The sequence below is a fragment of the Protobothrops mucrosquamatus genome, unplaced genomic scaffold (assembly GCF_001527695.2).
Source record: "Protobothrops mucrosquamatus isolate PMUCROS unplaced genomic scaffold, P.Mucros_1.0 scaffold387, whole genome shotgun sequence".
In the NCBI taxonomy this organism is placed as follows: domain Eukaryota; kingdom Metazoa; phylum Chordata; class Lepidosauria; order Squamata; family Viperidae; genus Protobothrops; species Protobothrops mucrosquamatus.
The window spans coordinates 184,461-200,957 of NW_015386719.1; the positions used below are offsets into that span (position 1 = coordinate 184,461).

Sequence of the window (16,497 nt, forward strand, 5' to 3'; positions counted from 1 at the left end):
TTAAAGTTAATAATCTAGCACCATAGTTGGATTTCATAATAATTGGAAATGAAAGCTTTGCCCCAAGAAAAACACTTGCAGTATTGAATTTTGACTAGAGATAGTCCTCACTTAGCTTCTATTGTTCAGCAATTGTTCAACGTTATGACGGTGCTGAATGAGAGGGACCCACAACCAGTCCTTGTAGTTGTGGTTGTCAGCATCCTCATGATCATATGACTGGCAACAGTCCTGCAAGAGTCCTACAATCACATGATCACCATTTGTGACCTCTACTGACAGCTTCCAACAAAGTCAACGGGGAAGCCAGCAGGAGGTTGCAAATGTTTTTTTTAATTACATTTTTTAATATTAAAAATTGCTTAATAAAATACATATGAAAACAAAGACAATAGAAGATAAGGGGAAAAGGGAAGTGGAATAGAGTAAGGGAAGGGAAAAGACACAAAAAAGCATGACTTACAACTTTTTTCGGTGCAGTAAATTACATAATAAGATTATAGTCTCAACTTTTCACATATAAAGTTAGTACTAGCCATTTCTATAACAACAATCTACTTAATCATCAAAATCCAAGATCAACGTTTCATTTTTATCTCTTTTTTCTCTATCACAATGCCTCTTCTCTGCAATTGCATCTCCAGGAAATTTCAGACTGCCCCAACTTGGAATCCTTTAAATCAGAGGTTCCCAACCTTTTGGGCACCAGGGACCGGTTCCGTGGAGAGAGGTTTTTCCACGGACCGGAGGGTGCATGGTTTTGTGTGCTGCCTGCATCCCGCTTGTTTGTGCTGACTGGTTGCTGGCATGCCGCAATCCGGTATTGGTCCACAGACCGGGTGTTGGGGACCCCTGCTTTAAATGATTCTTGAAAATATTTTCTTTTCTCCATGCTCTGGGATGGTTCAGAGTATATTTACTTGGTATGCTCTGTTTCAATTACAATGCATCTTTGTTCCCTCTCTTATATTTATTCCATTTTGCTTGGTTTTAGACATTTCCCTAATTTTTAATTTCTACACAATAATATGTAGAGATGTGAAATTGGGCAGCCTTCCAAATCTAAATTATAAAAATTGCAGGGTGGCAGCATGCAATGTCTTAGTGAGAAAGAAAGTCTGAAATGAAACAATACATAGCTAAACCATTGTATCTAAATGCAACATCACACTTTACTTACTCCTTTCTTGTCCAGATATATAATTTTTATTTGGAATTCAGATTATAATCTGACATGGAATTGTATTAATTTATCAAAGGTTAAATCCAGATTCCCTTTTCAGACAAAGGAACTGAGCTGGCTTAAAGGTTGGGAAATCTTGGAAATCTCATAGCTAGGAGGGGCTAAGTAGCAAACAGAAACAGATTAAAATAAGACAACTCCTTATGCCGTGGCAGTAATCCCCAAAGCATGAGAAAATTCTCCTACAAAAAGAAAGGATATGCCACAAAAATCTCGGCATGACAATCAGCAAAGATTGCCCCACTTTCAGTAATGCAGGAGGTCATCTACAGCTCTTTGGATTAATTTATAATCTTAAACAGGTTTACACTCTGAAATAGTTCAGTAAGCGTGCACAAAATTATGCCCACAGTGTCAAGAGACCTTGAAGGCAACCACCCACTTTTTAAAAGCTATTTGTTCTCACATGTTCACCTCCATAAGCATCTCTAAGGCTTTCTGAGCCCATCATAACATTCACCTGCATTTTCCTCACGGATCTGTACCTCCGAAGTATGTGAAGTGGCCTGTCTTGAATTTGACTGCTGGGCAGCAGTAAGAGGTGTCCAATCTCCTTTAGCTGCCCTCTTGGCAGCTATTTTCTGAGCAAATATGCTTTTCTTTGCAGGGGCTGATTTCATCTGCAGGAAGACAGGACTGCAAATCAAAACTTCACCATTTTCCCATGATTACATTCTATAGTGGGTATTAGTAAATACAGGTATATGTATATGTACAATGTATGTACAAGAAAGAGGTGGCAGCAAGACCACAGGAACCCCAAAACTAGTATTAATGCTTAAGACACATATAGAAAATGTATATTCAAAGAGAAACTGGCCATGGAGTGTGCCATGACTAGGGGACAGAATAGACTAACTTGATGGACTTGTGGACTTCAACTCCCAGAATTCCTGAGCCAGCCATGCTGGTTTAGGGTAATTCCTATAATGTCTTGCCTTTGATTCTGCTAGCTTAGATTTATGAGAATTGCAATTCTAGAAAGCCCCAGGTTGCCTTCCATATTTCCTATCTATCTCTCATTCTATCACTATATTTTCCTGTAGAAGAGACATACTTGAGAGACACCCTGGAGCAGATGGAGCTAGGTAGAAATTGACCCAACGGTTATCTCACTCTCAGCATTCATTTTTCCTGACACAGTAGGCCCTCCTTTGTAGTTCCCCTCCCCTTTCAATTAGCTCTGGTCCTCTGAATTAAGCCATCATCACAGCTTCCTTCAAAACTGAAGTAGCATTGCTTAAACGTTAAGTGTTCCATGAAACGTTATCACAACAAAAGAACACAATAAATATCCATCTGCAGACAATATTTTTGAATCTCAGCACAAAACTCAAATTAAAAAGTAAACTTAAAATTAGTAGAACAAAAAAGAAAGAGGCAAAACTAATTGAGTTAAGCAAATTGTTTAATACAATGCTGATTTTTCTTACCTCAGTTTTTATTTCAGATCGATGAAAAACTTTGGGAAATGGATCACTCGTAAATACTGGCACTGTCACCCTGGCACTGCTAGTATCATGTTCCTGCCATAGATAAAGAGATGACAAGTTTGAGTCTTATCAGAACTATGATGGTTAGTATGGCCTAGGACAGGGGTACCCAATCTTGGCAATTTTAAGACTTATGGACTTGAATTCTCTGAATTCCCCAGTCAGCTTGGCTGTCTGGGGAATTCTGGGAGTTGAAGTCCGTAAGTCCTGAAATTGCCACGTTTGAACACACCTGGCCTAGCAGAAAGAGTTGGCACTCAGATGCAGATGATTCAAACACAATTTTCTTCAGTGAGAATTAAATAGGTTTTAAATAACTCTCATGGCCACTTACATTCTCACTTCCCCCTTGATTAAGAATGGTCTGCTTGTAAAACTAAACAGGCAGCTGTTCATAGCCACTAAGCAATGACTTAATGGCTATGCTTCAGGCAGAAAACATTACAGATTCACAACATCTATTGGTTGAACAGAACTATCCATTTATCTTCCTATCTTCATTATACACCCAACAAGTCTGTTCTATCTAAGAACAGCTTAAGGAAGGAGCTCCTTAGTCGAAAAACATTTGTCATACAAAATATTCCAAAATCAACCTTATGTACCTCCATCTAAAGAAATCCTAGGCGGCAAAGGTAGTAACAATCTCTGCTATAAAACTTGGAAAGACGTGCCAGTGATATATCACAATAAATGCTAGCAAAAGACCAAGCATATGGTTTAGTAGATTCTGTAGATCCAGTGGCCAGATCCTGAAAAATTCTTTCTACCAACCCAGTTTGTATTTACAGATGAAGTATAAATTAAACAAAAATGAAAAAGCATGACTAAATATACACATCTTATATACCAGGAGTTCCCAATCAGGGGTGCTCACACCCACCTGGGATGCGAAAACTTGGGTTTTCAAAATTATAGTGTATATGCATAAGTCGTTGCCATTATTTTGAACTTTTGTAAGGGGTGCGAGAATATATAAGAAGGGTTCTAGGGGTGCGGGGTATAGAAAAGGTTGGGAACCGCAGTTATATACCTTTCAAAATTTGGATGTTCAAGAAATGTCATGATTGCATTACTTTGGTAGATATCATTTTATTTTACTTTTTTTTAGAGCACACTGCTCAGTTTTAGTGGTTTATTTTTATAATGGCTCTTACAAATGTGACATACAATGATTTTGCTTAAGACTGCTGTGATATGTTGATCATTATGATCGATCTGCTTCCCTGGATCTTCATCAAAATGGACATGGGCAGTTTTGAATCTGGATTTCTTTGGAGGAGCTGGTGCCAGAAGTGGAGGAACATCTGGAAAATCTGAAAAATCAAAGAAAATAACAAATAGATAGAAAATTAGTGATCCAATGGTTTCTTCTTTCAAGGAAACAGATAGGAAATGAAAAAAAAATCCTAAGTATCTATGGTATTAATTGGAGCAATATAAAATTACAAAATAAACATTTTGTACTAAGCCAGCTTTTTATTATATGATTTATTGAAGAAGCCATAGCTACTTACATATTTAACAAAACATAATACCAAAGTTCACACATTATATTGAGCAAAATCATGTTGATCACATTGTAGCTAAGCACAATAATAGAATTCAGCCAAAGCAATTTTTATTCAGGGTTCTTAATTAACTAGCTGATGTAGGCTTCTCAGAAAGTCAAAGCAAAGCAAAGCAAAACAAGTGATATTAGAATGCACCCTTGCATCCTCTTATGTCAAAGGACAATCAAAATTATCAGAGGAGTCAAAGATATTGCTTAGAGTGAAAGGTTAGAATATTTCAAACTTTTAAGCTTGAAAAAGAAAACAGGTGAGCAGGAACATGACTAGGAATATGAAATCATGCTTGGGATGAAGAAAGTGGGGAGAATTTTTTTTCTCCCTATCTCAAAATGCTACAGCTAAGATCACCCAGTGAAGATCAATGAAAGAGGTTTAAAAAAAAAAAGCATTTTTAACACAATACATAATTAAAACATGGAATTAATTGTCCCAAGATTTGCTGATAACAACTAACTGGGTTAGCTTAAAATGGGATTGATAAATGTATGGAGGACATGTCAACCTGCTATACAAATGGACTATAGAATAGCACAGAAACATATGCTAAAGATAGTCACGGATACAAAAAATATTCTTTCAGAAACTATAATTACCCAACATTGATTACTAGTTCTTGACACTCAGATCTATCTTATAGCTTCAATAAGGCCTCCCATCAGTAGTGAATGCATCAAATCATCAGAACATGGGGCCCACCTGAAGACCTCACTGAGAACATTGACTACAAACTTCAGCAAAACAAAAACCAATATCTGGAACAGGCTAGTTGGACATATTAAAATCATAGGAAGCAGAACATCTGGCACACATCCATTTATCACAACATTGATAAACAAACCTTATGGTGAGATTACAATATGGATGAGGCAAAAAGAAATGCCTACAGGATCTGGACTACAATAAATGCAGATAATCACTAGCAATATCAGAAACCAAAATTTGCTGCAAAGCAAAAAGTGACTGCTGCAAAGTCTATATAACCAATTAGGCAAGCCTGATGGGACAAAGGAAGTCAAAGGAACTACCTTGCTAAAGCATGCTAATACTCCACACAAAATTTAGGACAGGTCATCAATATTAAAGATAAGAACAGCTGACTGCTACATCAGCCAACAACACACACAGTCAATGTAGGAACTATTTCAAGATAAGCTGCATTAAACAGCTCCCTCTTCCACTATTGGCTAAACTGACCCTGTTTCTGGTTTGCTACTTGCCATTAGTATTGAAGAAGTTTCAACTGCCATCTGCAAGAGTAGGAACAACAAAGTGACTAGCTTGGATGACATCCCAGCTGAAATCTGGAAGCTACTTGAAGCACAAGGAGCAGAATAATTTACAGCGCTCAACAAAATTTAGAAGAAAATCAATCTGGCAGAGCTATACAAAAATACCAGGCAGGAAAGACAAAGGCAATGCATAGCACAGCTCAAACTACAGGCCAGCTCAGCTATTATACCTCACCATAAAAGTTTTTGATGCACATTTCTGAGTCATCCTCATTTTGTCAAATCAGTGTGGCTCTATGAAGAACTTTATTTATTTATTTATTTTTATTTTATTTATTATTTGGATTTATATCCCGCCCTTCTCCTCGTAGGACTCAGGGCGGCTGACAATCAATTAAAATACATAAATAACAATACAAATTTAAAATTAATTAAAAGAGATATTTAAATATTGTCCAATTTTAAATATAATTAAAACCCCTCTAAAAATTACCCTAGGCCAGTCCTGCAAGCTGGAATAACCAAGTCTTGAGGGCGCGGCGAAAGGAAGGGAGATCAGGGATGACCCTGATCTCTGGGGGCAGTTCATTCCAGAGGGTGGGAGCTCCCACAGAGAAGGCCCTCCCCCTTGGGGTCGCCAGCCGGCACTGTCTGGCCGACGGCATCCTGAGGAGACCCACTCTATGGGAGCGTACAGGTCGATGGGAGGTAATCTGCGGCAGGAGGCGGTCTCGAAGGTATCCGGGTCCGATGCCATGGAGCGCTTTAAAGATGATAGTCAGCACCTTGAAGCGCACCCGGAAGGCCACAGGCAGCCAATGCAGCTCGCGCAGCAGCGGCGTCACGTGGGAGCGTCGAGTCCCCCCCAACACCGCCCGCGCGGCCGCATTTTGTACCAGCTGGAGCCTCCGGGTGCTCCTCAAGGGGAGCCCCATGTAGAGAGCATTACAGTAGTCCAGGCGGGAGGTGACAAGTGCGTGAGTGACCGTGCGTAGGGCGTCCCGGTCCAGAAAAGGCCGCAACTGGTGAATCAGGCGAACCTGATAAAACGCCCCCCTGGTCACGGCCGACAACTGGTCTTCCAGCGTCAGCCGCGAATCCAGGAGGACACCCAAGTTGCGTACCCTCTCCGAGGGGGCCAAAGTTTCGCCCCCTATAGTCAGAGATGGAATCAGCTGACTATGCCGAGGCGCCGGTAACCACAGCCACTCGGTCTTGGACGGGTTGAGCCTGAGTCTGTTCCTGTGGAAAAACCCATGAAATAAACGCTGCTGAACTACTGATGGAGCAATACGAGAATGCCACACATGTGGCATTCACAGGCCTAGTAAAAGCATATCAGCCAAATACCATATGCCTTTATCTAGCTATCATTTAGACCAGGCATGTCAAACTGCTGGCCTGCGGGCCGGATGCGTCACGCCGAAACCGCGCCCACCCCATTGCCGGCAATGGGGAAAAAGTCACGATACGTCGCACGACGTCACATGACATCACAAGTTTGACATGCCTGATTTAGACTAATGTATTCAAGGCCTACATCTGCTGAGCCACAATATTACCAGCTTAGTAAGTAGTGCTGCCATACACTTAAATGCTTTTGTAATCTTCATAGGTGTCTTCCAGGAATCTACCTTCTCAGTATTGCTCTTCATTCTCTGTATGACATTATGACCACAAACCTCCAATTACAACACTAATGGATTTATTATATATAATGATGTCATGATTGCTAGCAAAACGTAAAGGAACCTGAAAATTTAATATAGGAATGAGAGATGAATCTTAAGGACTTTGGAATAAAAATCAATATGAAGAATACTTAATTTCCTAAATCCAGTTTCCAGACCAATGGTACACTCAAGAAAGATAGCATCAAATTAAATAAGATAACCATTCAAACACCTAGGGCTACATATGCTTCTAAGTGTGACAGGCTATTAGATGACAAATGCTACCTGAATGAAGTGGCACCTAGTTACTGGTGTTCTATGTGACAAGTAAATTTCTCTATATTGTTCCTGAAATCCAAACTCTACTAAATGATCATCAGACCAGTAGCAATGGGTGGAGTAGAATGTTGGCTAGTATCAAAGAAACATAAACAGGGTTTCCATGCTGTACAGATGAGAATGCTGCAGTGGTTACTTCCATAGCAAGACTAGACCAAGTGAAAAATTAAGATGTATTTCTTGCTGAGAAAATGCAATAATCACATCTACAGTGGTGATGGCCAGGTACTACAGAGCAGCAACAACTCCATTGCAAGAACAGCTTTAGAATTACATGCAGAAGGTCACCAGCTAAAGCAGGCATGTCAAACTCGCGACGTCATGTGACGTCACGCAATGTATTGCGCCTTTTCCCCCACTGCCGGCAATGGGCTGGGCGTGGATTCGGCGTGACGCATCCGGCCCGTGGGCTGGCAGTTTGACATGCCTGAGCTAAAGGAATGACTAAAAAAACTCTGGCTCAACCAACTAAAAGATTACATGTACCTTGTGAAGTTCAACTATAAAAATGCTGCAGATAGGATGAAATGGCAAGCACAGATTAAATCAAACAGATTCTTCAACCAAGAAGATAAATGTGAAGAGGAAGAGGAAGAAATAAATTAGATGCGATAGTATATCAGATTTGGACGATTCTGATTAGGGAAGGTTAATTTAGATTAAACTATATATGGAATTTTATCATATCAAATGTAGATAGGACCATATCCAAATGCCATGAAAATATAACAATTCTAACAAACAAGGCGACACATTTTTGGCTATATCCATTTTTTAAATTGTCAATAATCTGCATAAAATAATTTGAAAGGAACATACCATCTAGCATCACCACATCCTTGCTGAACTGCAGTGGACGTCTGTCATCATTGTCTTTGTCCACATCTCCTCTTCTTTTATCTGCTTTCTTTACTAATTTAACTGCTGGGGAAGATTTAGTCTCCAGGAATTGATTCTGGAATCTCAGCAGATCTTCTTCTGACTCTCCAGGCTTAGGCCTTGACAACATCCTACTTCTATGTTTCTGCTGCTGTTTAAAAAAGAATCTATGGCATACCTAAGGCAAATAGTGAAAGAAAGAAAATGAAAAATACAAGGTTTTATTTATGAAAACTATAAGTCAAATGAATCCTTTTTTAAAAAAAGAAGTTATTATTCTCAATTCTATATCACATCATTATCGCCAACCCCAGAATATCACTGTTAATATCCAATTCTAGAAGTGCAAAGAGACCACATTAAGGTGTTCTTAATGTAGCTGTTTAGAATGAAAGCCGGGAAAAAGTATTGCAGTAAGTACTAGAATTGAGGCCTTTGAACTATGGCGCTGGAGAAGACTACTGCGAGTCCCCTGGACTTCAAGGCATTCAAACCGGTCAGTCTTAGAAGAGATCAACCCCGACTGCTCTTTAGAAGGCCAGATCCTGAAGTTGAAACTCAAGTACTTTGGCCACCTAATGAGAAGGAAGGACCCACTGGAGAAGAGCCTAATGCTGGGAAAGATTGAGGGCAACAGAGAAGAAGGGAACGACAGAGAATGAGGTGGCTGGATGGAGTCACTGAAGCAGTAGGAGTGAGCTTAAATGGACTCCAGAAGATGGTAGAGGACAGGAAGACCTGGAGGAACATTGTCCATGGGGTCGCGATGGGTCGGACACAACTTCGCAACTAACAACAACAACAACTTTCTGAAAGTTACATTAACATTCTCAACCAAGGGATGTGGGAGGGAGTGAATAGAGCAAGTTTATTTTTCAGCTGGGGCCACTATTTTGGGATGGACCCAGAATTTCAACATATCAACTATTCCACAGACTGCAGTCACAGAAGGGTTCACTTTTTTTCTGTATGCCTTTTCTCCAGTATTTATGTAGCTTTCAAACACAGTAGATGGAGTATTAACAACATTTCAAGGGCTAGTCCACTTCAGAAAGTACAGCAGGGCAAAGAGGCTTAAGAAATAAGACTTCAAAAAAGCCACCACCGGGCAAATAACGATGTACGTACAGAAGAAACAGGGCTGTTTGAATTTTACTACCAAATTAACTGTGTGAGTAAACTTAAGGGAGTCTAGTGGCTATTTTTGTTCTGCTCTAGTTAAAAGTGAAGTCCTCACCAGACAGACGTGTTTTAGTGGCTTGCAGCACAACATTAAAGACATCTCTTCTGCACAATGCCTCTCCCTGCAACCAATTCTGTTGTCAGAACGGAAACCAAAAACTACCCTGCTTTTCTTTTCGTTCTACAAAAAATACGACTGGATCCTTTTTCATGAGCCTCCTTCTAAACCAGGGGTAGTCAACCTTGGCTCTTTTATGACTCGTGGACTTCAACTCCCAGAATTCCTGAGCCAGCTGTGCTGGCTCAGGAATTCTGGGAGTTGAAGTCCACGAGTCATAAAAGAGCCAAGGTTGACTACCCCTGTTCTAAACCAAAGAAAGGAACGGGATTCCTTGGAATCAAAAGAAATCTTAGTTGAATCGGAAATAGCCAAGCAAGCCAATTTTTAGAGGCTCAACCTACCTTGCTTCAACCTACAAAACTCTTTTTAAGATTGCCCGCCCGGATTTTCCCGGGCTCGTCCGCCTTTCGCCGTTCTCACGCTCTGAGCCACTACTAGAAACTAAAATGATAACGCGCAGAAGGACGTCATCTTAAGGCGCGCGCAAGTCAGGAAAAAAAGGAGGGGGTGCTCTTGGGTGACGTCACCTGGAAGGATGCCACGCCCCCTCTCTAGTGATTGGTGAGCGAAGGAAGAGAGGAAGGGTACGAGATCTGTTGCCGGTGGAGAGGCGCACGTGGAGTTTTTTTGTGACTGCTAGCATCGTTTGCTGAATGCTTTGGAGAGAAATTTGGGGGTGGGGGAATCATTCCGTAAGTGTCAGGCACAAATTTCTTAAAGAATACTAATTTCTGACAACGGAAGGTTTAAAAAGAGTTAGCAAGGGCAAAAATTCATATCACCATCGGTTTCTAAGGGGCAGGGACTTATTATATGATAAATACTTATTGGGGTTAAAAATTTGTCTTCAAATACTGATTTATTGGGATACAGACTTTCATCAAGTTTATCCAGGGTAGAGGCTTTGGATTTCAGTGCAGATATCGTTTTATGCAAGGCAAAGATCTGAAAGGATACTTCAGGGTTACCTCTCCTTCCTTTGATGGATGAAGGTGAGCTTAGGAGGCAGAAATTAAAATGAAATTTTACTCCAGTTGTCTAGCATTCGTATTGAATTTGTTATCAAATGGTGCCAAAAAGAAAGAGAAATCCACTGCAAAACTCACAACTGATGTTTCTAAATCAATAAGGATGAGAAGCCAAGTGTCAAATTCAAGAAAAATCACTGTCTCTAAACTGTGTTGGTCAGACTGTATCTGGAAAATTATGCTGATTTATGGGTATTGCATTTTAGGAAGGACATTGGTAAATGAGCATGTCCAGAGGAGAGCAACTAAGAAGATAAGAGATCTGGAAGTAAAAACTCTTAGGAATGCTTGGAGCCACTGGGTTTATTTGTGTTGGAGAAAAGAAGACTGTTGGAGGATATAATTCCTCATATTTTATTAAACTTAAGTACAAACAAAATATCAGCTGAGCTTGTCCCAAAAGGCAACTTGACTTTCTTGGTTTTTTCTTTGAAAATATTTTGTTTCTCATCCAAGAAGCTTATTTGGATGAGGGTGAAAGTTTGTTCTCTGAGATTGTGAGTTGGTTTCCCAACGTTTCATTCCCAGGCTAGGTAACATCTTCAGTGGAGTTGAAGCACCTTTGGGACAATCATGACCTGGATAATTGAGAATCTTCATAGACATCTGTCGAACTTCAAATGCACAATATACTATGCTGATGATTTGGGTACATTATCATCTTTCTCCAATTTGTGCTCTCCAATTCCCCAAATTCCCAATTAGCACAACCTCAGTACTTCTACCAGGAATCAGGAAGGCAAAACTGGATTAAATATAATTTTCATCACTGGAATCCTATTTCATTGTATATCTTAGATATATATTAATTTGTCAGTACAACACACATGCCTCCTAACTGATAGGATATAGGCAACTGTACATTAATATGCAAGACAGTCTTTAGAGTAGAGACTTTAGCTTCCTTAACGTAGTGTGCTTGGGATAAAACTGGGCTTTGATTGCACTTGTGTCATAGTAGCCAAAACATACCAAAACTGACTGATGCTGACTTTACTATTAGCAAGGAATATTGCATGTGGCATGAGTTACATCCTGAGATTTACAGGATGTAAAAGCCTTGGTTGACTGGAAGCAGGTCAACATTTGGGTCCATCTGGAAATAGAGGGCGTATGGAAGATTACGAGTATGAGAAAATTGTAAGGAATGTAAATTAGCAAATGTGATTAGAGAAAGCAAAATAAATATGTGGTGTGCTTATGCAACTAAAAGAAAGTGATCAGATATTCTGGAGTAGAGATGATAAATATACACATGGATTGAACATGTGCAATTTAGTTATGAAATAAAGTGCTGAAATGCATCAGAAAATTTAAAGTTATTATCATCTAGATTGTTGTGAGTGTAGTTGAAAGTAGGATTTCATAGGTTGCATTAATTGCATGATTGAGATAATTAGGGTGATAAGTATTGATTATAATATTACAACTGATATTACTGATACAACTAAAATATTTCAGTTCAATGAGAAACATAAAATTTGAGGACCATTCAGCCATAAACCCAGTGGTGGGATTCAAATATATGAATATTTGAATATTCCAAAAGTCCATTCTGGGCCTGGGCAACAAAAAATTAGCTACCAGTTCTGCCAAACTGGTGCGAACTGCCTGAATCTCACCATTGCATAAACCCCTGCTCAGTGCAGAGTCTAAATTAAAACATCCACAATAACCATGATAATTGTTTCAACATATGCAGTGAAGGAGAACCTCCATCTCTGTAGTACATGCTACTATAACATCGCTCTATTAGGAAATTATTAATAACAATCCATTGTTATATACTCCTTGTAATTTAAAGACCATTAGTCATATTATACCCTCTGAAATGACAAAGATCTTAGTGTGACATTCTTTCAGGTATTTAATGGTTTGGTTTAATCCTGTTTTTCAGCACAGTATACATAGTCAAAGAAGGCTGATATATCCCCCAATCAATCTTATTATCCTTCTCTGAATCTGTTCTAGTTCAGATCCTTTGGTTCCCAAAAACTGAATACAGAAAAAAAGGTAGACCTCTTCTCATAATTTGAAAACTATATTTTGCTGGTGTTGCCTACATTTTCATAAGCCATTTTAGTAGCCTCATCCCTTTCTGATTAATTTGAAAGTAATTGCTATTTCAAAATAGTTTTCATAGGTACTACTGTTAACCTATACGTGTACATCTGATTCTCTTTCCTAAGTACAGAACTTTACATTTATGCCTGTTCAACTTTCTTTTGTTATTTCCAGCTGATTTCTCTAGCCTGTCAAGATTGTTTTGAATTTTATTTCTGCTTTCTAATACATTTGCCTTCTAGCCAATTGCAGATCATTCAAAAAGGTGCAAATTGATGTCAACTGCAAATTAATGTTAGGAACTTCGGTTAATGGAAAGTTTCTGCTTACTGTTGTCTGTAGATGATGAAAAATATATTTGAGGTGAAGAACTACTGAGAACGTCTGTGGAGATACTTAGTCATCCAATCAGAGCTGAAGAAGCTTCTTGGATGAGAAGTGAAATGTCTTCAAAGAAAAGCAAGAAAGTCCAGTTGCCTTTTGAAAAAGCACCTTTGGGACAACCACTGAGAATTGTTTTTTAATCTGTAAACAAGTAAAACTAACTAGTGTGATTTTGGACATTAATGGCAAACTAGGATGTATTCAAAATAGCTTTCTGAGCTTTATATAAAATCATACCGTCTAGTTTGCAACTGAAAGAGCAATGTACAACCATGAGAACATTATTAATCAAAAATGCAACCTGAACAGTTCTAAATCTTGTGAAAAGACCGAAGCATGTTTATTTTGCATCCTTCATTAATCCTTCATCCAGTAAATGGCCTAGGGGTAGGTATAAGGACAGCCCAGAACTTGGTTCAGCACAATGAAGAAGCAAAAGAGCTACATTTGCTAAAAATAAAATAGCAGTATAAAAGTATCTGTTACTCCAAACCTGCTCAAACCAGCTTAATATAATACACACAACATTAGCGATGTCTGGAGGAACAAGAAAGAGAACAATAACAGCGGTTGTTGCCAAGATCAGGAAGAAATAGGTAGACTCTTAACTGATGTTGCAGCAAGATATCCTCTTTCCGAAGATGACAATGTGTGCATCTACAAAATATTGGACCTAAGTATGAAGCTTGGATTTTTAAAAACAACCATTTCCCCAGTCAAACCAAATCTTGAATCATCTCTGTTCAGTTTCATCATATTTCCAGATGAAACTACTCACTATGCTTTCCATGATGACTGTCCACTATGATACAGAAAAGATATTGAGACCCTGAAAAGTGCACAGAGAAGAGCAACAAAGATGATAAAAGGGTCTGGAGACTAAATCATACAACAAACAGTAGAGGAGCTAGATATCTCTAGCCTATTGAAGAAAAGGATTGGGTGGGACATGATAACTGGCTTCCAGTACTTGAGGGCTGTCACAAAGAAGAGGGGATTGATTTGTTTTCCAAAGCACTAAAGGACAGGACAAGAAAATAATGGGTGGAAGCTTGTTAAGAGATCCAACACAGAAGTAAGGAGATATTTTCTGACAGTGAGAACAACTAATCAGTGGGATAGCTTGCCTCCTGGGGTTGTGTGTGCTGCATCCCTGGAGGTTTTCAAAAGTACACTGGACAACCATTTGACTAAGATGGTATAAGGTTCCTTGCCTTGAGCCAGAGGTTGGACTAGAAGATCTCCAAGGTCCCTTCCAGCCTTATGAATCTATGATTCTATGAACTGGTGGGCTAAGGCTAATCAAGCTGTGCTCCAGACTTTGTTTCCTTTGTTGCTAGTTTTATCATTGCACATTCTTAAGACTAGCAGTTTGATCACTTAGGACCTCTCAGCCCAGCAGTAGTGCTGTTCTCCAGTGCTGAAGCGGGCAGAAAATATGTTGGCAGAAAAAGTGTATTGACTGCACTTCCAACTCCTATTCTGCCTCAGCAATGAAACAGAATGGGAGATGCATCTCTACAAAGAGAGGGCAGGGGAAACGTCTGCATTGTTCCTAGTTGCTGGCAGTAGAAGACCTATGGATCTTTGGATGCCAATTCATCAATCCCAGAGTGGTCACTCCAAAGGATCAGAGAACTTTACACAAAAGGAGGTCATCTTCTCTGCTTCTTTCTCCCAGCTTCTGCAAGAAAAGGGGAAGGGAGAAAGAGAATAACCAGATCTTCTGCCATCAGTTCTGTGATATTGTTTCCTCGCAAGAGGATAATGTGCTGGTTTCATAAATAACTGGACAGACAAAGCATGTGGGTGGCTTCCCAGATGGCAAGGTGGGAGGAAGCAGTTCTGACTCAGATATTGCCTGTAACGATATGCCAGAGAGCTTTACAGATCCTACATTGCCAAATATGTTTCACTGTAGCTCACCTGAAAGTCTTAATATAGTATTAACAGGGTGTTTACTTCTTTTTGCCCAGCATAATGGCAATGCTTTGGTAGGAGGACCCAGTCGTAGAAGGAGCTCAGTAGTAGCTGATACAAAACTGTTTTTTTTTCCTTCAAGTATTATGTTGTACGTTGTTGCAGAGGTGGCTGAATATTGTAAAATATGCAGGATTTTCAATACACAGCATTATGTGAGCAAGACATTTAGCCATGTATGACTTGTTGGGTAATACGTGTTTTAATCTTTTACTGGCACTTCCCTTCTTTTGGATCTATCTGTCTGCATGTCTGGCTTTTGACTTTGGTGCTGCTTGACCACAGACCAACTCTGGATGGCTCATAAATAAGCCAAATAAAAAAGGAAACGTGGTATGTAAACAGAATGGCAGATCCAGGTCATTAACATCAAAATATGCAAACATTTTTATAGGTTTTATTAATTTTTTTAAACTACAATCTTTAGAGCTTAGTAAACAACATGTTGTCTGGGTTCACATATTTAACATTAAGTTCTTCAATATAAATCTATTCAATACTGCACAATCCAATATTTTTTCCTTGATCTTCCTTTCTTCCTCTTATTTTTCCCTTTTCCCCTCATTAAACAATTACAATTCTTAGTACTATTGATGTATACAAAATTAGATATAGATATCTTCATCATATTTTACTAATATAGAAATAACAATAATATCAATTCATAAGTCAATATCCTGTTTTTCATGCTTTTATTAAAGTTTGATTTCCATCAATCTTTAAAGTACCTTTGTCAGTTATGATTTTCTCAATAGCTAAAAAATTTATATAGCTAAAAAAACTTATTCATACCAATCTTCCTCTTATTTTCAAATTTCCCATATCAAAAGAAGAAGAAAAATGCTATTTTAATTCTAAATCATATCTTCCATTATAAAAAACCTAGTTATATCTAAGGGTCATCCGTTCTTTTAATCATATTCAAACAGGTATATTAAACAGATAGTGCCCCCTCTGATAGATCAAATCCTGTTTTTTAAGTCTAACTCTCACTTTCTTTCTTTGCCAAGCAACTTTCCAGGCTAAGGCAGTTAAATCGCCCAAAGAGAAAATCTTAACATTTATCTCAGTTCTCAGCTTTATCAAAACTAGAGCTTTGTATTACTTTCACTTCAGTCTTGTATATTTCTGTCCCCCATAAAAAATTTAAAACGCCGCTTCCATTCCCATCCAGAGGTTTTAAGCTTCTTGGGAGCCTTTCCCAGGAAATTCAGTTGTAAAATAGTAAAGAAAGGATCAATATTCTCACCCAGTCCAAACATGCTGTTTACGATGTGCTAATTAAAGCTTTTGTTCTTCAGTTGTCAG

General features: G+C 38.9%; 1 protein-coding gene across 1 annotated transcript in view; it reads right to left on the minus strand.

Moving 5' to 3' along the window:
• RPAP1 (RNA polymerase II associated protein 1) overlaps nt 1-10,167 on the minus strand; it is a 54,666-nt gene extending 44,499 nt beyond the window's left edge. The window contains exons 1-5 of the mRNA XM_015815934.2: nt 10,075-10,167; nt 8,371-8,608; nt 3,907-4,052; nt 2,677-2,769; nt 1,704-1,863 (exon numbers count right to left, since the gene is read on the minus strand). Coding sequence (XP_015671420.2) covers nt 1,704-1,863; nt 2,677-2,769; nt 3,907-4,052; nt 8,371-8,560 — 589 coding nt within the window. The 5' untranslated portion in view covers nt 8,561-8,608; nt 10,075-10,167. The remainder of the gene's footprint in view (nt 1-1,703; nt 1,864-2,676; nt 2,770-3,906; nt 4,053-8,370; nt 8,609-10,074) is intronic.
• Between the last annotated feature and the right edge of the window lie 6,330 nt (nt 10,168-16,497).